At 41.5% G+C, this 14,637-nt stretch overlaps 1 protein-coding gene across 2 annotated transcripts in view; it reads right to left on the reverse strand.

Annotated features, from left to right (window-relative positions):
• The window catches only part of LOC117409029 (glutamate receptor ionotropic, delta-2), a 612,251-nt gene that overhangs the window by 152,691 nt on the left and 444,923 nt on the right, over window positions 1-14,637 (reverse strand). For both annotated transcript variants that reach the window (XM_058996844.1, XM_034014543.3), the window contains one exon: window positions 498-599. In XM_058996844.1, coding sequence (XP_058852827.1) covers window positions 498-599 — 102 coding nt within the window. The remainder of the gene's footprint in view (window positions 1-497; window positions 600-14,637) is intronic.

Genomic DNA, 14,637 nt, shown 5'->3' on the forward strand with positions numbered 1-14,637 from the left:
CAGGAAGCTAGACACATTGGCTCACATTTGGTGTACCAATCATTGCGTTTTTCTATGACTGATGTGTTTTCAATGGCGTCTTAATTCCTTCATTCAACTTTAGGAAGCCGACTAGAAGTACAGAATTGAAATACCTGAAAATTAGTGTTCAATAAATATTTTTCTCCAATAGCTTCAAATATATTATCATTACAAAATATTTTTTCTTTACCTTAATGTGTGCATTTTTCACATACGAAAATGTAATATCAGTTATATTTAGAAATATATATTGGGTAAGATTTACTGGAATTATTTTGTAAGCAAACAAGTATCATAACACTGAAGAATTCGGTTTGGGGTATGGTTATATTTGTTTTTAACCATTTAAACAGTTTATTATAAACCAACTTTCATTGGTGCACAGTTTATGTTTGTGTTTTCTTTACCAGCATGGCCACGATTCAGTTAACACACTCGGATAGCAGAAATACTATCTTCTTGCAAAGCAGACTTACCAGCACTGTCACCACACGCAGCACCACTCCCCGCATGTTGTTCTCCAGTTTCCTGTCTGTGAGAGTCCCATTCAGGCCAGTGACTGGATTCCAACTACCTAGCTGTAAAACAACAAGCAACATGTCAGTGTTAAATGGCTGTGTGGAGAATAGGGTGTGTGGGTATTCTCTGACGCCGACAGGCAGGAGACGGAGGTTGTAGTTGCCATGCTCCACAGGCACGCAGGTTTTATTCAAACACAACACTCAACTCACGTGACACTACCAACGATGGTAGCTCACGGAGAACATCTATTAGGATGTACAAAAAGCAAATAAAACACTACAAAAACTACCAATAAAATGTGCTGTGAACATGGCTAGCGCTACTCCGCTAATATAATGGAGGTCCCGTTTGTACACCTCACTATTCTTTGGGGATCTACAATCCCTGAACTAATCCTTTGGTACTATACAATAAAACCCCGACACTGGTTACACACCCAGCCATCTGCAGTTTCACGACGATCTTCCTTCTTTTGGCCCATGGCCTTGCAGCAACAGCGGTCTGGATCCAATGGCTTTTCAGTGGCCCGAGGTGTATAATAGGGACCTTTTTATAACTGACGTTCCGCTGGAACACGCCCACCTGCTGGTTAAGGATCGGCAGCTGCCAATCACCAGCTACTTTTCAAGCGCTGGTCTCCCGTTCTGCCACATACTGTACCTCCCCCCCCTTGTGCACAAGCACACATGGCCGCCACCGGCCATCTCCCTCCTTTAGTGGCCCCACTCTTGGTGGGAGGGAGGAAACGTTAGTTTTTTGTGCAGGACGCTCGTTCTGCAACAGGGGTCCCGAGTAGAGTGGATAGGGTGCAGCTGCAAGCAGAGGTACAGTGATGTCTGGTTCACTAAGTCCAATTGAAGCATGACTAAAACATCAGTAAATAGATGACTCTGCTTGCGTTTGCTCGCTGAAGCCTGGACTTAATTTAGGCACTACGCTGCACACACTCTCATTCTGTTTTGACAGAAGCTATACATTATTCATTTTACCTGTGCCTCAGCGAGTCCTTAATATGTAATCATGTTGTAAATGTGGCCTTGCGTGTGAGCTAGTCTCATTGTTTACTCCTGAGGCTTATAAATTATTTACCAATGAGGGTCATGGCTGTGTTAGTATCCAATCCTCCTATAACTCAACGTTTGTTGCTACTCCTTGGCAGATCAATTAAAAAAAAAAAAAAATCAACTTGGTCTTTCATTTGGTCCTCAATATGGCCATTAGGTCATCATTAAAAGGTGATTACACCCATCATTTTCTATTATTGATAGATTCCTGTCTCTCCATGGATATTAGCAGAACATTTCAATCATCATTGTTTTTGTACTACCTTTAGGAGCTTCAGAGCATAATGAATTGCTATATAAATAGTTTCCATGATAATGTCACTGGTAAATTACTGCCTTAAGAGAAACAACAACCATAGAATCATCACTTAAGTAATTCAGACCAAACACTTGTCCACCAATACACTGATAACCACCAAGGCCAATCTCACTCTTTGATAACAATCAATAGTACCTGTCAGTTTCACTATTCTAAATGGAAGCTAAAGTATAGTATTCCGGTCTTATATTTCCTGGGGTCCAGCTTTTTATAATCACACCATTTCAGGGCTTCTTTCCTGTTAGTAACCAACTAGCAGCTTCCGCTAATGATTAACTTGCTTTGCAGCCAGTATGATACTTGACACTGCTGAGGTCTTATGAGGTAGGAAAGGCACACTTTTTTAAAAAAAGTTTTACCAGATATCATGTTTTAAAATGAATATACATTTTAGCGATATGTTTCTTTTCAAAACTTCACATTTGAGACTTCTATACAGACTTCTATAGCTGTACTTGGTTTCCACCCACGTCATTTTACATTATAGAACTCTCAATAAAATGTATGACAACTCTGAATGTAAAAACTATTGAACTAAAATGTGTGTGACTAAAAGCCTTACTTTTAAAACAATGCAATTCAAAATGACATGCTTGCTTTGCTTGTTTTTTGAAGTTGCTGTTACTGTAGTATTATTTGTTAAAGAAAAGCTCATAATGGTAGTTTCAATGTTTCTTACTCTACTTCTCTTTGGATCTCGTTAGTTAAGCTGCCATTCTGAATAAGCTATTCTACTTATCTACAGTCAGGATTTTTTTTTTTTTAACAACGTTAGTATCTTATTCCAGTTCACCTATCTTGAGTATGTTTTGGGCATTCATTTTTAGTAGACATGTGCGTGATTCAGGGCAGGAGCTAGGACTCCGCCCCCATTCTGTCCTGCTCAGGTTTAGAAAATAGTGAGTGGACTCTATAGGGTTACGCAATGGTGCACATTTTCCAACCCATCAGGCCTCCAGTGGGGTCCAGGGGCATAGTCCCTGTGGATTATTTTCACATTTACAGTGCCAGTACAGTTAATTTTACACATAAAAAGATGAAGAAATTGATCTATAGATAATGCTGTAAGAAAATCACGGGCCATGAATTTGTTGTGGAAACCGCAACTTTGAACACAGACCCACTTTTTATAGTTGCCGCAACTTTTAATGTGACTACAATGATTATATTATTTATATGTAATTTTGTTGCAAAATAATGCTGAAAAATAAACTGAAACAGAAAAGGAAACGTCACTCTCGCATTGTCTTTTGTTAGTGGGGGATTGGTATGCCTTGTCATCCTCTCTAGCCAATCAGTGATCTTCTTTCCTGTTGCTATGGTTAGCAACGGGAAAGAAGACTGTAGGCCATGATGCAAGTATTAATGAAACGGGAAAGAAGACTGTAGGCCATGATGCATGTATTAATGAAACACAGCGTAAAACATTTTATTTCAAATGGTGATAGAAGGGCAGTCTTAAGAACATATGTTCTGGTTATCTATTTGTATGTTTTTTTTCTTATTGTTGTTTTTGAACAAATGAACAAAAATCCATCTGGAAAGCCAGTATATATACGTGCAAACTGTTTAGATTTATGATCGTGCCGAAACCACAACTTTAATATACAGTGGCTGCAACTTGATAAAAAAAATTAAGATTTTCTTACAACCTTATCTATAGATATTATATGGGGAGGCTGGGTCCATGAAAAATCACACAGTTAGTTAGATAGGGAAATGTTTATTTGCATGTAAATCATTATATTATGTGAAGATTGCAACAAAGTTTTAGGCTACCAAGAATCAGTATACTAATTAGAATTAATAGTCGAACATGCTGATCTGGAAAGTGCTGCCAATCTCTCTGTTGGGTAGATTTTCTATGGAAGGTTCTCAGCCCATAATAACGAAAAGGAGACTCTCACTCTCTAAACTAGGAGGGCTATCCTCACCTGCTCTTGAGAAATATTATTTGGCTGCAAGACTATATTCGGTGGAATACTGGATTTTCACAAATGTTAATGCTGGATGTAATCACATGAAACCATTTAGGTCTATTCACGTCTCCTAAATGGTCCCCCAAAAAATTGTTTCAGCATTTCAAATAAAAAAACAGCTATTTTACATACACTAATTGTCTGGTATAATGTTTTAAAAAGCTGTTTTAGAATTATTTAAAATTGGAGGAGAACAAATATATTTTGTCCACAAAATAGGAAGAGCTTGGTAGGGTCAGAGTTAGGGTTACTGAAACTTCAAAATGTTAAGGTGGCTTGGTGGTCCAGTGGTTAAACAAAGGGTCTTGTTACCTGGCAGATACTGGTTCAATCCCAGCCACTGACACTCCATGTGACCCTAAGCAAGTCACTCCTTGATCTCCTTGCACTCTGTTCTTCGGATGAGATGTAAAAAATAGGTCCTATTTTATGTGACTTAGCAGCAGCAGTTGTTGATCCATAGTTCACCCCCTACCTAGTCTCTATAAGTCACTTTGGATAAAAGCTAAATGACTCATTAAAATTATTATAATAATAATAATAAAATGACAAACTGTTATCCTTTGGCACAGTAGTCACAATACAATATAGCAAAGAAGTTCTTTCAAATAAGTCCTCAAAACGCTGGGTTGTTAAACCATGGTTCCCTGAAATAGAAATGTAACCATTACCGAATGGGTGTTTACCTGTAAAGATCCCGAACCTGAATAAAATACCAAAGCTGCGCGCAAGCGCCCGTGACGGAGTCATGCTCACACCCGAGAGCATAAGAGGACTGCAGACACAGGTATTAGTAATCATTTTTAATTAAAACCAGCTGCAATCATGGACGCAGCGACCTTGAAGGTGAATGGTTACATTTCTATTTCAGGGAAACAGGGTTATGATAACAACCTAATGTTCCCTATAAAGTACGAAATGTAATCATTACCATATTGATGACCATATTGTAAGGGTCGACCCTGAAGACGCCCTTAAGACTCAAGTTCCAAAACCAGGGTTTTGCGGATCCACGACATTCAGTCTGTAGAACCTAAAGGTATGGGGAGTAGCCCGCACTGCTGAAATGCAAATGCCTGTGACAGATGCACCCTGGAATATAGCCCATGAAATTGCCACATCCCTGGTGGGATGGGCAGTATGCTTTTCTGGAGGGGGCAAGGTTGCTCGCTCATAGGCAGTCTGGACTCGGACAGCCTCCAGCTTTTTCTCCTGTCAACATAATACGCTAGTGCCTGCACAGGGCAGAGCGTATGGAGCTGCTGCTCCCTGTCAGACTGGAAAGTAGGTGGATGGAAAGTCTCCAATTCCACAGACTGGTTGACATGAAATGCTGCGATAGTTTTCGGCAAAAAAGCAGGATTGGTATGAAGCGTAACCCTTGTCCTGGCTTCTGCAAAAATTAAGCATGGTTTCGCAAATGAAAATGCCTGCATCTCACTCGCCCGCTTTGAGGAGGGGATTGCAAGCAAGAAAGCCGCTTTGAGCAATAAAAAATTCAGCTCAGCTGAATGCAACGGCTCAAATGGAGGCTTCATGAGTGCATCAAGCACCATGTTAAGCCTCCAGTGAGGAACAATATCCTTCATAGGTGGCCGAAGCTGCTGCCAGGAATTAAGCTCCTGGGGAGACCTAGTCAATCTTGCCATGACAAGCTGAAATAGCTACCAGATAGACCTTTAACGTAGAGGTGGATTTCACCTCGTCAAACAGGTCCTGCAGAAATTGCAGTATAACTGCCATGGGTCGCACAATGTCTTAAAGACACCCCACTTGTACCCGTACTGGGAACACGTGGACGTTACTCATGCATTTTGCAGGGTGTCAATGAGCCTATTAGACAGACCCAGACAGCTTAAATGCAGCTGTTCAGGAGCCAAACCCAGAGCTGTAGGCTCGATGGGTCGGGGTGTCATAAGGTCGCTTAGGAACTGTATCAGGGCTGAAAACTAGTCTCCTGGGCCAATAAAGGGCTACTAATAGCACCCTGACCCAGTCCTGTCTGATTTATTCCAGACAGCGGGAGCATTGCGAGTCATGAGAAGGCATATAACAGTTGCCTCGGCCACTGGTGTGCCAAGGCATCTATCACCAGCGGGTCCCAGGCTCCTGTTATGGAGAACCAAAGGGAACAGTGGGTCGATTCCTGGGAGGCAAAGATATCTGTCTCCTCTCTCACAAACCTCTCCCAAATGAGGCTCATTACCTCGGGGTGACACTCTGAGGTGCTGGGAACTCCCATTAAGAGGAGGTCCGCCACCCAGTTTATCACCCCGGGCAGGTGTACTGCCCGCAGTGAGTGGAGGTTCTCGTGCGTCCACAGCAAAATTTGCTGGCTACGTGATGGAGATTGCTAGACCTGAGGCCACCACGGCAGTACATCTCTCCCTTGAACCTCCTGCAAAAAATTCTGCAAGGCCAGGTAAACTGTCTGCAGCTCCAAAATATTTATATGGAGACCCTGCAAATGGGGGTTCCACACACTCCTTGCCCCCCTGCCATTCGACTCCGACAGCCGTGGTGATGACCTCCCTTCTGGTGACATTGCCAGTGCTACACCTAGATGTAGATGAGCAGACTGTGTCCACCAAGAAAGCACCTTCAGACAGTAACGAGATACTGTCACTAGGCGGCTACGGTTCACCGCAGGCTGAAAAACCCTGCTGTTGAGCAGGCGGCTACTCTCATCCGACAGAGTGGACAGCACGGACCTGGAGTCCCAGATAGGAGGCTGTCTGCGAAGGTGTGAGCTTGCTCTTTGCACGATTCACCGACAGGCCCAACCGATGAAGGTGGCCGGTAACCGGGCTTCTGCCTGTGCTGGAATCTGGGCACAAATAAACAGTCGTCTAGGTAATTGAGCATAAGCAAGAGAGGCCAAATGGCAGTACACAGAACTCATATGCTGTTCCTTGAAAAGCAAACCGCAGGTACCTCCTGTGCCCTGGTCTTATGGGGATGTGGAAATCACCTGGCCTGACTCACCGAAACAGCTGTTGCATGGTCAACATTTTGAACCTCCGTCGACTCAGATACAGGCTGTCTGAGGTCGAGGCCACCATCCCACTTGGGCACCAGGAAGTACCTGTAGTAGAACCCTTCTCTCAAGTGTTGAGAGTGTACTGTGCAAATGGCTGTTTTTGCAGCAGAGCTGTCACCTCCTGAGCCAATACCGCAGCGTCTTGCGGGTCCGTGACTAACATTGTAATCATGCCCCAAATGGGAGGGGGACCGTGCCTGAATTGCAGAGAATAGCCGGTCTGAACAGTAGTAAGCACCCAGATGTCTGTGTGCAGTGACAGCAATAATCCAGGTGGCTCCCTGAAAAGGGGCCCTGGGCATGTGGCAGCAAGCTCATAGTGCTGCTGCTGGGGTTGTGGCTTAGCCTGAGGCTTTTGCCTCTGTGCCTGTCGGCAAAAAACCACCTCTGGCCGTCGTTGTAGCCGGTTGTGCTGGTCTATGAGGCTGCTGGGGCCTTGAGCACCAGTTTGCCGTTGGTTTGTGCACTAGTGGTGGTCTCTCATCCACTGCAGGACCAAAGGTATGCACCGGTGTAATGCGTCCCTGGGAAAGCCAAAGCTGCCTTCTTGCGGCTATCAAAGCAGCCAGATTCCTGCCTGCAGCCTGCCCGTTCAATTTGGAGACACAGAGCAGGTTTTTTGTTCACCAAACAGCTCCTCTAGCTGCTGTGGTGAGGGTATGTGATTCTCCAAAAACTGCCTTGTCTAATCTATAGGCCAGGGCACTTGCAACACCGCAGTGGCCCTTTTAGTCAGTGGCAGAAGCTCTGCTGACAGAGAGAGCTTAATCGCAGGTGCTGTCTGACTCCACCTCCTCACAGGAGAATGTCAGCTCTTGTTCGACAACCTCCTCAGAGGCACCGATGGACAGTACATCATCCTGCTGTCAGTCTCTGCTTGTAGCCCATTGGTGCCTCAAAGTGACAGGGAGGGCAGGCGGAGCTGTGCGCTCACGCTGCAGCTCTGCAAGCACCGTTCCCTGATCAGAAACAGCTGCCCAGAGTTTCTGCAGCTGTTAACGTCCGCTGAACTGTTGGATCAGTGACTCTTTCTCTTCCTTGGAGAAGGAGAAGGAGAGGCAGAGGAGGATGGGGAAGACAGTGATAAAACCCAGGCATGATGCATGCAGTGTACAACTGCTTCTTCAGTCTGCTCACATAGCAACGTCGCTGTACAGTAAGGCAACGGAGCAGGTCAGGACCTGAACCAAGTCCTCTGGTACTGGACCAGGGATGGTACCGCGGTTTGGGAACCCATTTGGTGACTTTGCACCGAGTCAGTACGGTACGGTACCGGTACGGTACCAGTACGGTATCCTTGTTCCCTGTACGGTACGGGTACTGGGTCGGGAATGGAGCGGGTCGCTGACCTACAGGTCTACTTGGTTTGCGTTACCGCAATAAGCAGTATACAGGGATGCCCCCCTGCATAAGCTTCCGGCAAAACCACACACAGACTGGGGGAAGCCTGCTTGTTAGAGCTCTAACAGCCTTCGTAATTGTGCTGCAAGCAGTCACCTAGATGTCAACGAGACGCTGTGGAAGAGATTGCAAGCAGTCTGACCTGGAGCGTGTATCTTGGTCAGCGCAGAGCTACTGAGCCCAGCAGCTGTGTTTCTGTAAAAAAAAAAGCCAGAAAAACACACAAGAGAAAGACATTTTCTCATAGAAAACAGTAATAACACAATTACAGTTCACAAAATAATCATTTTGTTTACTGTGAGGAGAGCACAAGTCAGCCGACTCAAGTTGTTTCACGTGAGCCACAAGGCCGCTGTGGGACGTAACAAACAACAAGCTGTGTGCAAAAAAATTACGTGTAGTAGACTAATACAACGTCAATAATTATCGTATTAATTAGTGCAATACAGAAATAGCGATTAAATACGCAGATAAAAGTAACAAGCACTCATCTGTCTATGGCTATCCCGTCAGGTTTCAGTCCTCTGAAAGGAAAAACGATGCTGTGATCTGTGCAGGCAGCCCTTATATGCATCACAGTCACTGCGTGTAGCTTTGATATAATTATTCAGGTTCAGGGTCTTTAGCAGGTAAACACGGTACGATAATGGTTACATTTTGTACTTGATAGACAGCAGTATACACTCGAAGGACAACAGCTGGATAACCAACCTATTAATAAGATAGATGTACTTTAGTGAAACACTCACGTGCAAGCCAGTTTATCGTTCACATATATCTATTGTATTAAAAAGGCGGGTCATTAAGATAATTCCTTAGTGAAATGAAATGTAGGTTAATATATATATATATATATATATATATATATATATATATATATATATATATATATATATATACATATATATGTAGTGCCTTGCATAAGTGTTCACCCCCCTTGGACTTTTCCACATTTTGTAGTGTTACAATCTGGAATTAAAATTGTTTTAATTGGGATTTTTACCATTTGATTTACACAACATACTTAACACTTTGAAGGTTCCAGGTCTCTTGCAGACTGAAACAGGTTTTCCTCTAGAATTTCCCTGTATTTGGCTCCATCCATCTTGCCCTCAATCCTGACCAGTTTCCCAGTCCCTGCCGATGAAAAGCATCCCCATAACATGATGCTGCCACCACCATGCTTCACCATGGGGATGGTGTTCTCAGGGTGATGAGCAGTGTTGGCTTTGCGCCATACATAGCGTTATGCGCCAAGGCAAAAAAGTTCAATTTTGGTCTCATCAGACCAGAGAACCTTTTTCCACATGTTTGCTGTGTCTCCCACATGCCTTTTGGCAAAATCCAAACGGGATTTGATATGGGTTTTTTCAGCAATAGCTTTCTTCTCGCCACTCTTCCATAAAGCCCAGCTTTGTGGAGCGTCCGGGTTATACTTGTCCCATGGACGGTTTCTCCCATCTTAGCTGTGGATCTCTCCAGCTCCTTCAGAGTTACCACTGGCCTCTTGGTTGCTTCTCTGACTAATGCCCTCCTTACCTGGTCACTGAGTTTTGTTGGACGGCCTTCTCTAGGCAGAGTAGCGGTTGTGCCATATTCTTTCCGTTTTTTAATAATGGATTTAACGGTGCTCCGGGGGATGTTCAAAGTTTGGGATATTTTTTTATAACCCAACCCTGATTGGTGCTTCCCCAGAACTTTATCCCGGACTTGTTTTGATAGCTCATTGGTCTTCATGATGCTGTTTGTTTAGACATGCTCTCTAACAAACTCTGGGGCCTTCCAGAAACAGGTGTATTTAATCTGAGATCATGTGACACTTTAATTGCACACAGGTGGACTACATTCAACTAATTATGTGACTTCTGAAGGCAATTGGTTGCACCAGAGCTTATTTAGGGGTGTCACAGCAAAGGGGGTGAATACTTATGCAATCAAGACTTTTCAGTTTTTTATTTCTAAATAATTTTGAAAAATATGTAGATTTTTTTCCCCACTCCGGCATTATGGACTATTTTGTGTAGATCAGTGACAAAAAATCCTAATTAAATCCATTTTAATTCCAGGTTGTAACACTACAAAATGTGGAAAAATCCAAGGGGGGTGAATACTTATGCAAGGCACTATACACACACTGACATGTTGCATTTTTCTACTCTGATGCATTATGAGCATCAACAATATACTCAAAGCCTCCACTAGTGTTCGCTATTATTATAACAACCTTGACTTGCATAAAGAAGGAAAAACATTGAGTGAAATAGCTTGCATCACTTGATTTTCAAGGTGTGATATCAGAAGCATAATTAATAAGTACAGAGAAATATCATCTGTAATTGACAAACCCAGGACTGGAAGAACCAAAAAGTTGTCTCTCAAGGCTGAGCAATAAGATAATATCCTTAAGGAATAGAAAGAAGACAAGTGTTGAATTGACAACAGAACTGGCAGAAGGCACAGTACGAAGATCACTCTTGAAATAAGGACTTAGGGGTGGAGGGGGTAGGGGGTGCAGTGGTGAACCAGAATTAAAACTAATTCCTTGGTTTTTAAATTCTTTCCTCTCCACACCCGTTCTCCACTCACCAAACACACAACCCAGAGTGAGTAAAACGTGCATCTATATATACTGTTGTGCCAGGATTCAATTACTAATTAATTATTCACTTGAATCCCAGCACGTGAACTAATTTTGTGCAACCCTGTGCTCACATATTAAATACTTTAAATGCACGTGAAGTGCAATCCCTGTGTCTAAATACAATGATACATTTTAAACACTCGTGCTCATTACCCACATTATATCCCGTGTACCAACTACAATACACCAATATTTACTCACTACATGCAACATATAACACACAAATGCACACAGGGGCGGGGCACATTGCCACAGTTACCCATGCACAGAACTGCGTAAAACGTAAATGGCAATGCAATTTAGCATAAGATTAAAACAACAACACCAGTTTCCAGAATTAGTAATTATTTAAAATTGCAGAATATAGTGCTCGATAAGGCCCTAATGTCACAGTTCACTTGTAAATGAAAATGCACAAAAGCAATTAAAGATCACAGATTTAAAAAAAAATGCAGCACAGTATCTAAACCTGTTTAATGATTAACTTTTACATTACCTTAGGTTGTCTTGTTCGCTTTGCTTTTGCTGCATTTCCGTCATGTGAAATTGGAGAAAGCGCTGTGTAACTGCACAATAAAGACAGACTGATTTGGCATGCAAGAACTAAAAACAAACAAAAAAATGCAGGCTCTGACGGACAAACGAAAAGATGAAGAGATTGGCTTTGTATCAGAAAACGGGTGACGGAGTCGGAAATCACGTGTGACGGGTAAGTGCATTAATTTGTTACATATATATAATGGGGATTGATTTTATTCTTAATACAAGGGCGGTAAAACGCGACTGACATGTATCTGGGTAACGGATATCTGAACAGCCATATTAGGTGATAGGCCATAGGTAAAAGAGAAGACTATAGTTAGATTTTGCCCCAAGAATTTCCATAACACTAAACATACTGTATCTTAGTCAGAATCTTAAATGGCTTATGAGATATTAGACGGGGGCAAAGACAGGTTGACAAATATATATTTAGTTTATTGTGACAGAAATACTTAATGAACCCTGACAATGGCATTCCTGACTAAGGAAAAGGAGAGAAAAAGTTACAAATGACAACCTCCCACTCCTCCTCCTCATGCTCCTACTGTTATTGCTGTTCAGTATGAATGTCTTGCATGACTCATGGCTTTCATTATGTATGCAGCTTGCTGTTCTGTATGAGGAACTGCTATTATGCTTTTCAGTAAATCCATATGTTATTATGCTCAAGGTATAATTCGAGGCCAAGATGAAACAGCGTGGCCTTCACCGAAGCAATAAACAGCCCCTGCAAATATGATTAAAATTGAGGTTTTCTGTTGTGCAATAAATAGATGTGTTGTCTGTGCAGTTACAGGCAAGTCCCCAGATATGGTGCTGTGGGCATTAGGGCAGAATTGGAAGTGACTCCATACAAAACAATAATGTAACAATAAGTCCTTAACCTGCTGATGCTTTAATTATGTTGTGAAGGGCAGAAAAAAAAAATAATAATAATTTGGCAATTTAAATATTTAATGGGAGTGTTGTAGCTTCGCATTATTCTAATTAATGGGCAGCAGTGTGGAGTAGTGGTTAGAGCTCTGGAGTCTTGACCGGAGGGTCGTGGGTTCAATCCCAGGTGGGTGACACTGCTGCTGTACCCTTGAGCAAGGTACTTTACCTAGATTGCTCCAGTAAAAAACACCCAACTGTATAAATGGGTAATTGTATGTAAACATAATGTGATATCGTGTAACAATTGTAAGTCGCCCTGGATAAGGGCATCTGCTAAGAAATAAATATGATAATAATTAGAATCATGAGAGACACACATTTTTTTTTAAGTGAAGCAGGGATAAAGCTGCATTGAATCCTTGAATTTATGAGTATGTATGCAGTGTTACCATTACCCACCCTGGAATCAATCCTACCAAGCAAGCTTAAAACATACTCTATTTCCAAGAAATAGTTGTAAACTCATGTAATTTGATGTAACCATAAAAATGGTTATCATAACCTGTTCACAATATGAGGACTAAATGTCCATGGAAAGTTAATACTATTCTGAAGATAGTATTAAATGTAAATTAGTCGAACAAATGTATATTACATTAGTAGGTCTGTATAAGCTAGATTCTCATATTGGATAATTAAAATGGTCTAAACCCTGATCCCTCATATTAAAATTTTCCAATATTAAAAAAATTCTGTGATGTCACCCTTTGATCTTTTGATTAATTCTATGAATCTTCAAATTAAAAGTGGCTGCGTGGCTTTGAAGAGAAGGGGAATGCAGGGCAGATATATTGTTGAATAACGAATACAGCTATGAATCCACACACTCATTACACTCATTCATTACACTCTTGGGAACATTGTAACGTAGCTTAGAAACCATAAAAATTATCTATTTATATATATAATAATAAATACTATATATATAGATATATCTATATATATAGTATTTATTATTATTATTATGTATTCCACTTAGTGTTTTCAAAGAGATACATGTAAAAAATGTGTTATTCTATGACCTGAGGGAAACTACTTCCTGAAAGTTTTGTTGAAAAATATTGATGCTTGGGCAAATTAGTGAGTGATTTTTCTTTACCCATTTTTAGCTGACTGCCTTTCTATCTTTGAAATTAATTTAAAAAGATAGATATATATACACACATAGGGGCAGGACACTCTGCCACAGGGACTATATAGTTTTATGTCTTAGATTGGCTATACAATATGTCAATCATTCTGGGGCATTGCGAAATGATGCTGCAGGGGCGGGGCTTTGCTCAAAACAGACATGGTATGGCTTAACTGTGTCAAGGAATCTGGGACAAATTCAGTGCCGGAGTCATTTAGCCCAGGACCAATTAGGGACAGGTGGTCACCCTACCTCCAGGTACTTCCTGACAAATTACTACTCTGAGACTTACGTGTGCAATGAAAGTTGACTTGCTTATATTTCATGATGCATTTAAAAAAAACTGGCAGCATTTATAATTACTATACGCAAACATATATAAATAATCCTCTAATTTTAGCAGCAGAAAAGAAAAAATATGGGCCTGGGTAATTTGAATCAATAGTGTCGGCACAGCTTCACTAGGCATATTACGACAAAAGTCGATATACGAGTTGAAAGCAGAGGAGAAAAAAAGGCAGCACAATTAAAATAATTCTCAAAGCATTTTTTTAAATCAAAATAAGACAGCACTGCTTATTCTCATTACTGACAACACAAACACTATTGCTAAATAATAGGCACACAGTAAAACTATCGATTGGGTCTAATCTGGCCTGAGGCAACTGAATTATTTACAGGTAAGCTTTTGTATTTCCCACCGTTTTAGCCACGCTTCTCAAAAAGAAATGTGATCATGCTGGCACTGTGAAACTGAACTGACATTTTCATATCAGTACAAATCTATATAAACCAAAAAGATGGGGTATTTGCAGTCCCGAGAGTTGGTAAATTCTAGTAAGAAATTGGTAAGGCTACCTCATTTTGCTATACATCCTGCCTCTTTTTCGACTATCTGTTTATTGACATACCTAACATCCTTTCTCACCCAAATACTGTAAACAAACCTTCCACTTTATTATGAACACCAGTGTACTTCCTTGCACTATACTTTCAGTAGCAGGTCGGTGCACCACATGCCTACAGGTCAGCTGCATGT

Source organism: Acipenser ruthenus, chromosome 2 (assembly GCF_902713425.1).
Source record: "Acipenser ruthenus chromosome 2, fAciRut3.2 maternal haplotype, whole genome shotgun sequence".
NCBI classification, from domain to species: Eukaryota; Metazoa; Chordata; class Actinopteri; order Acipenseriformes; family Acipenseridae; genus Acipenser; species Acipenser ruthenus.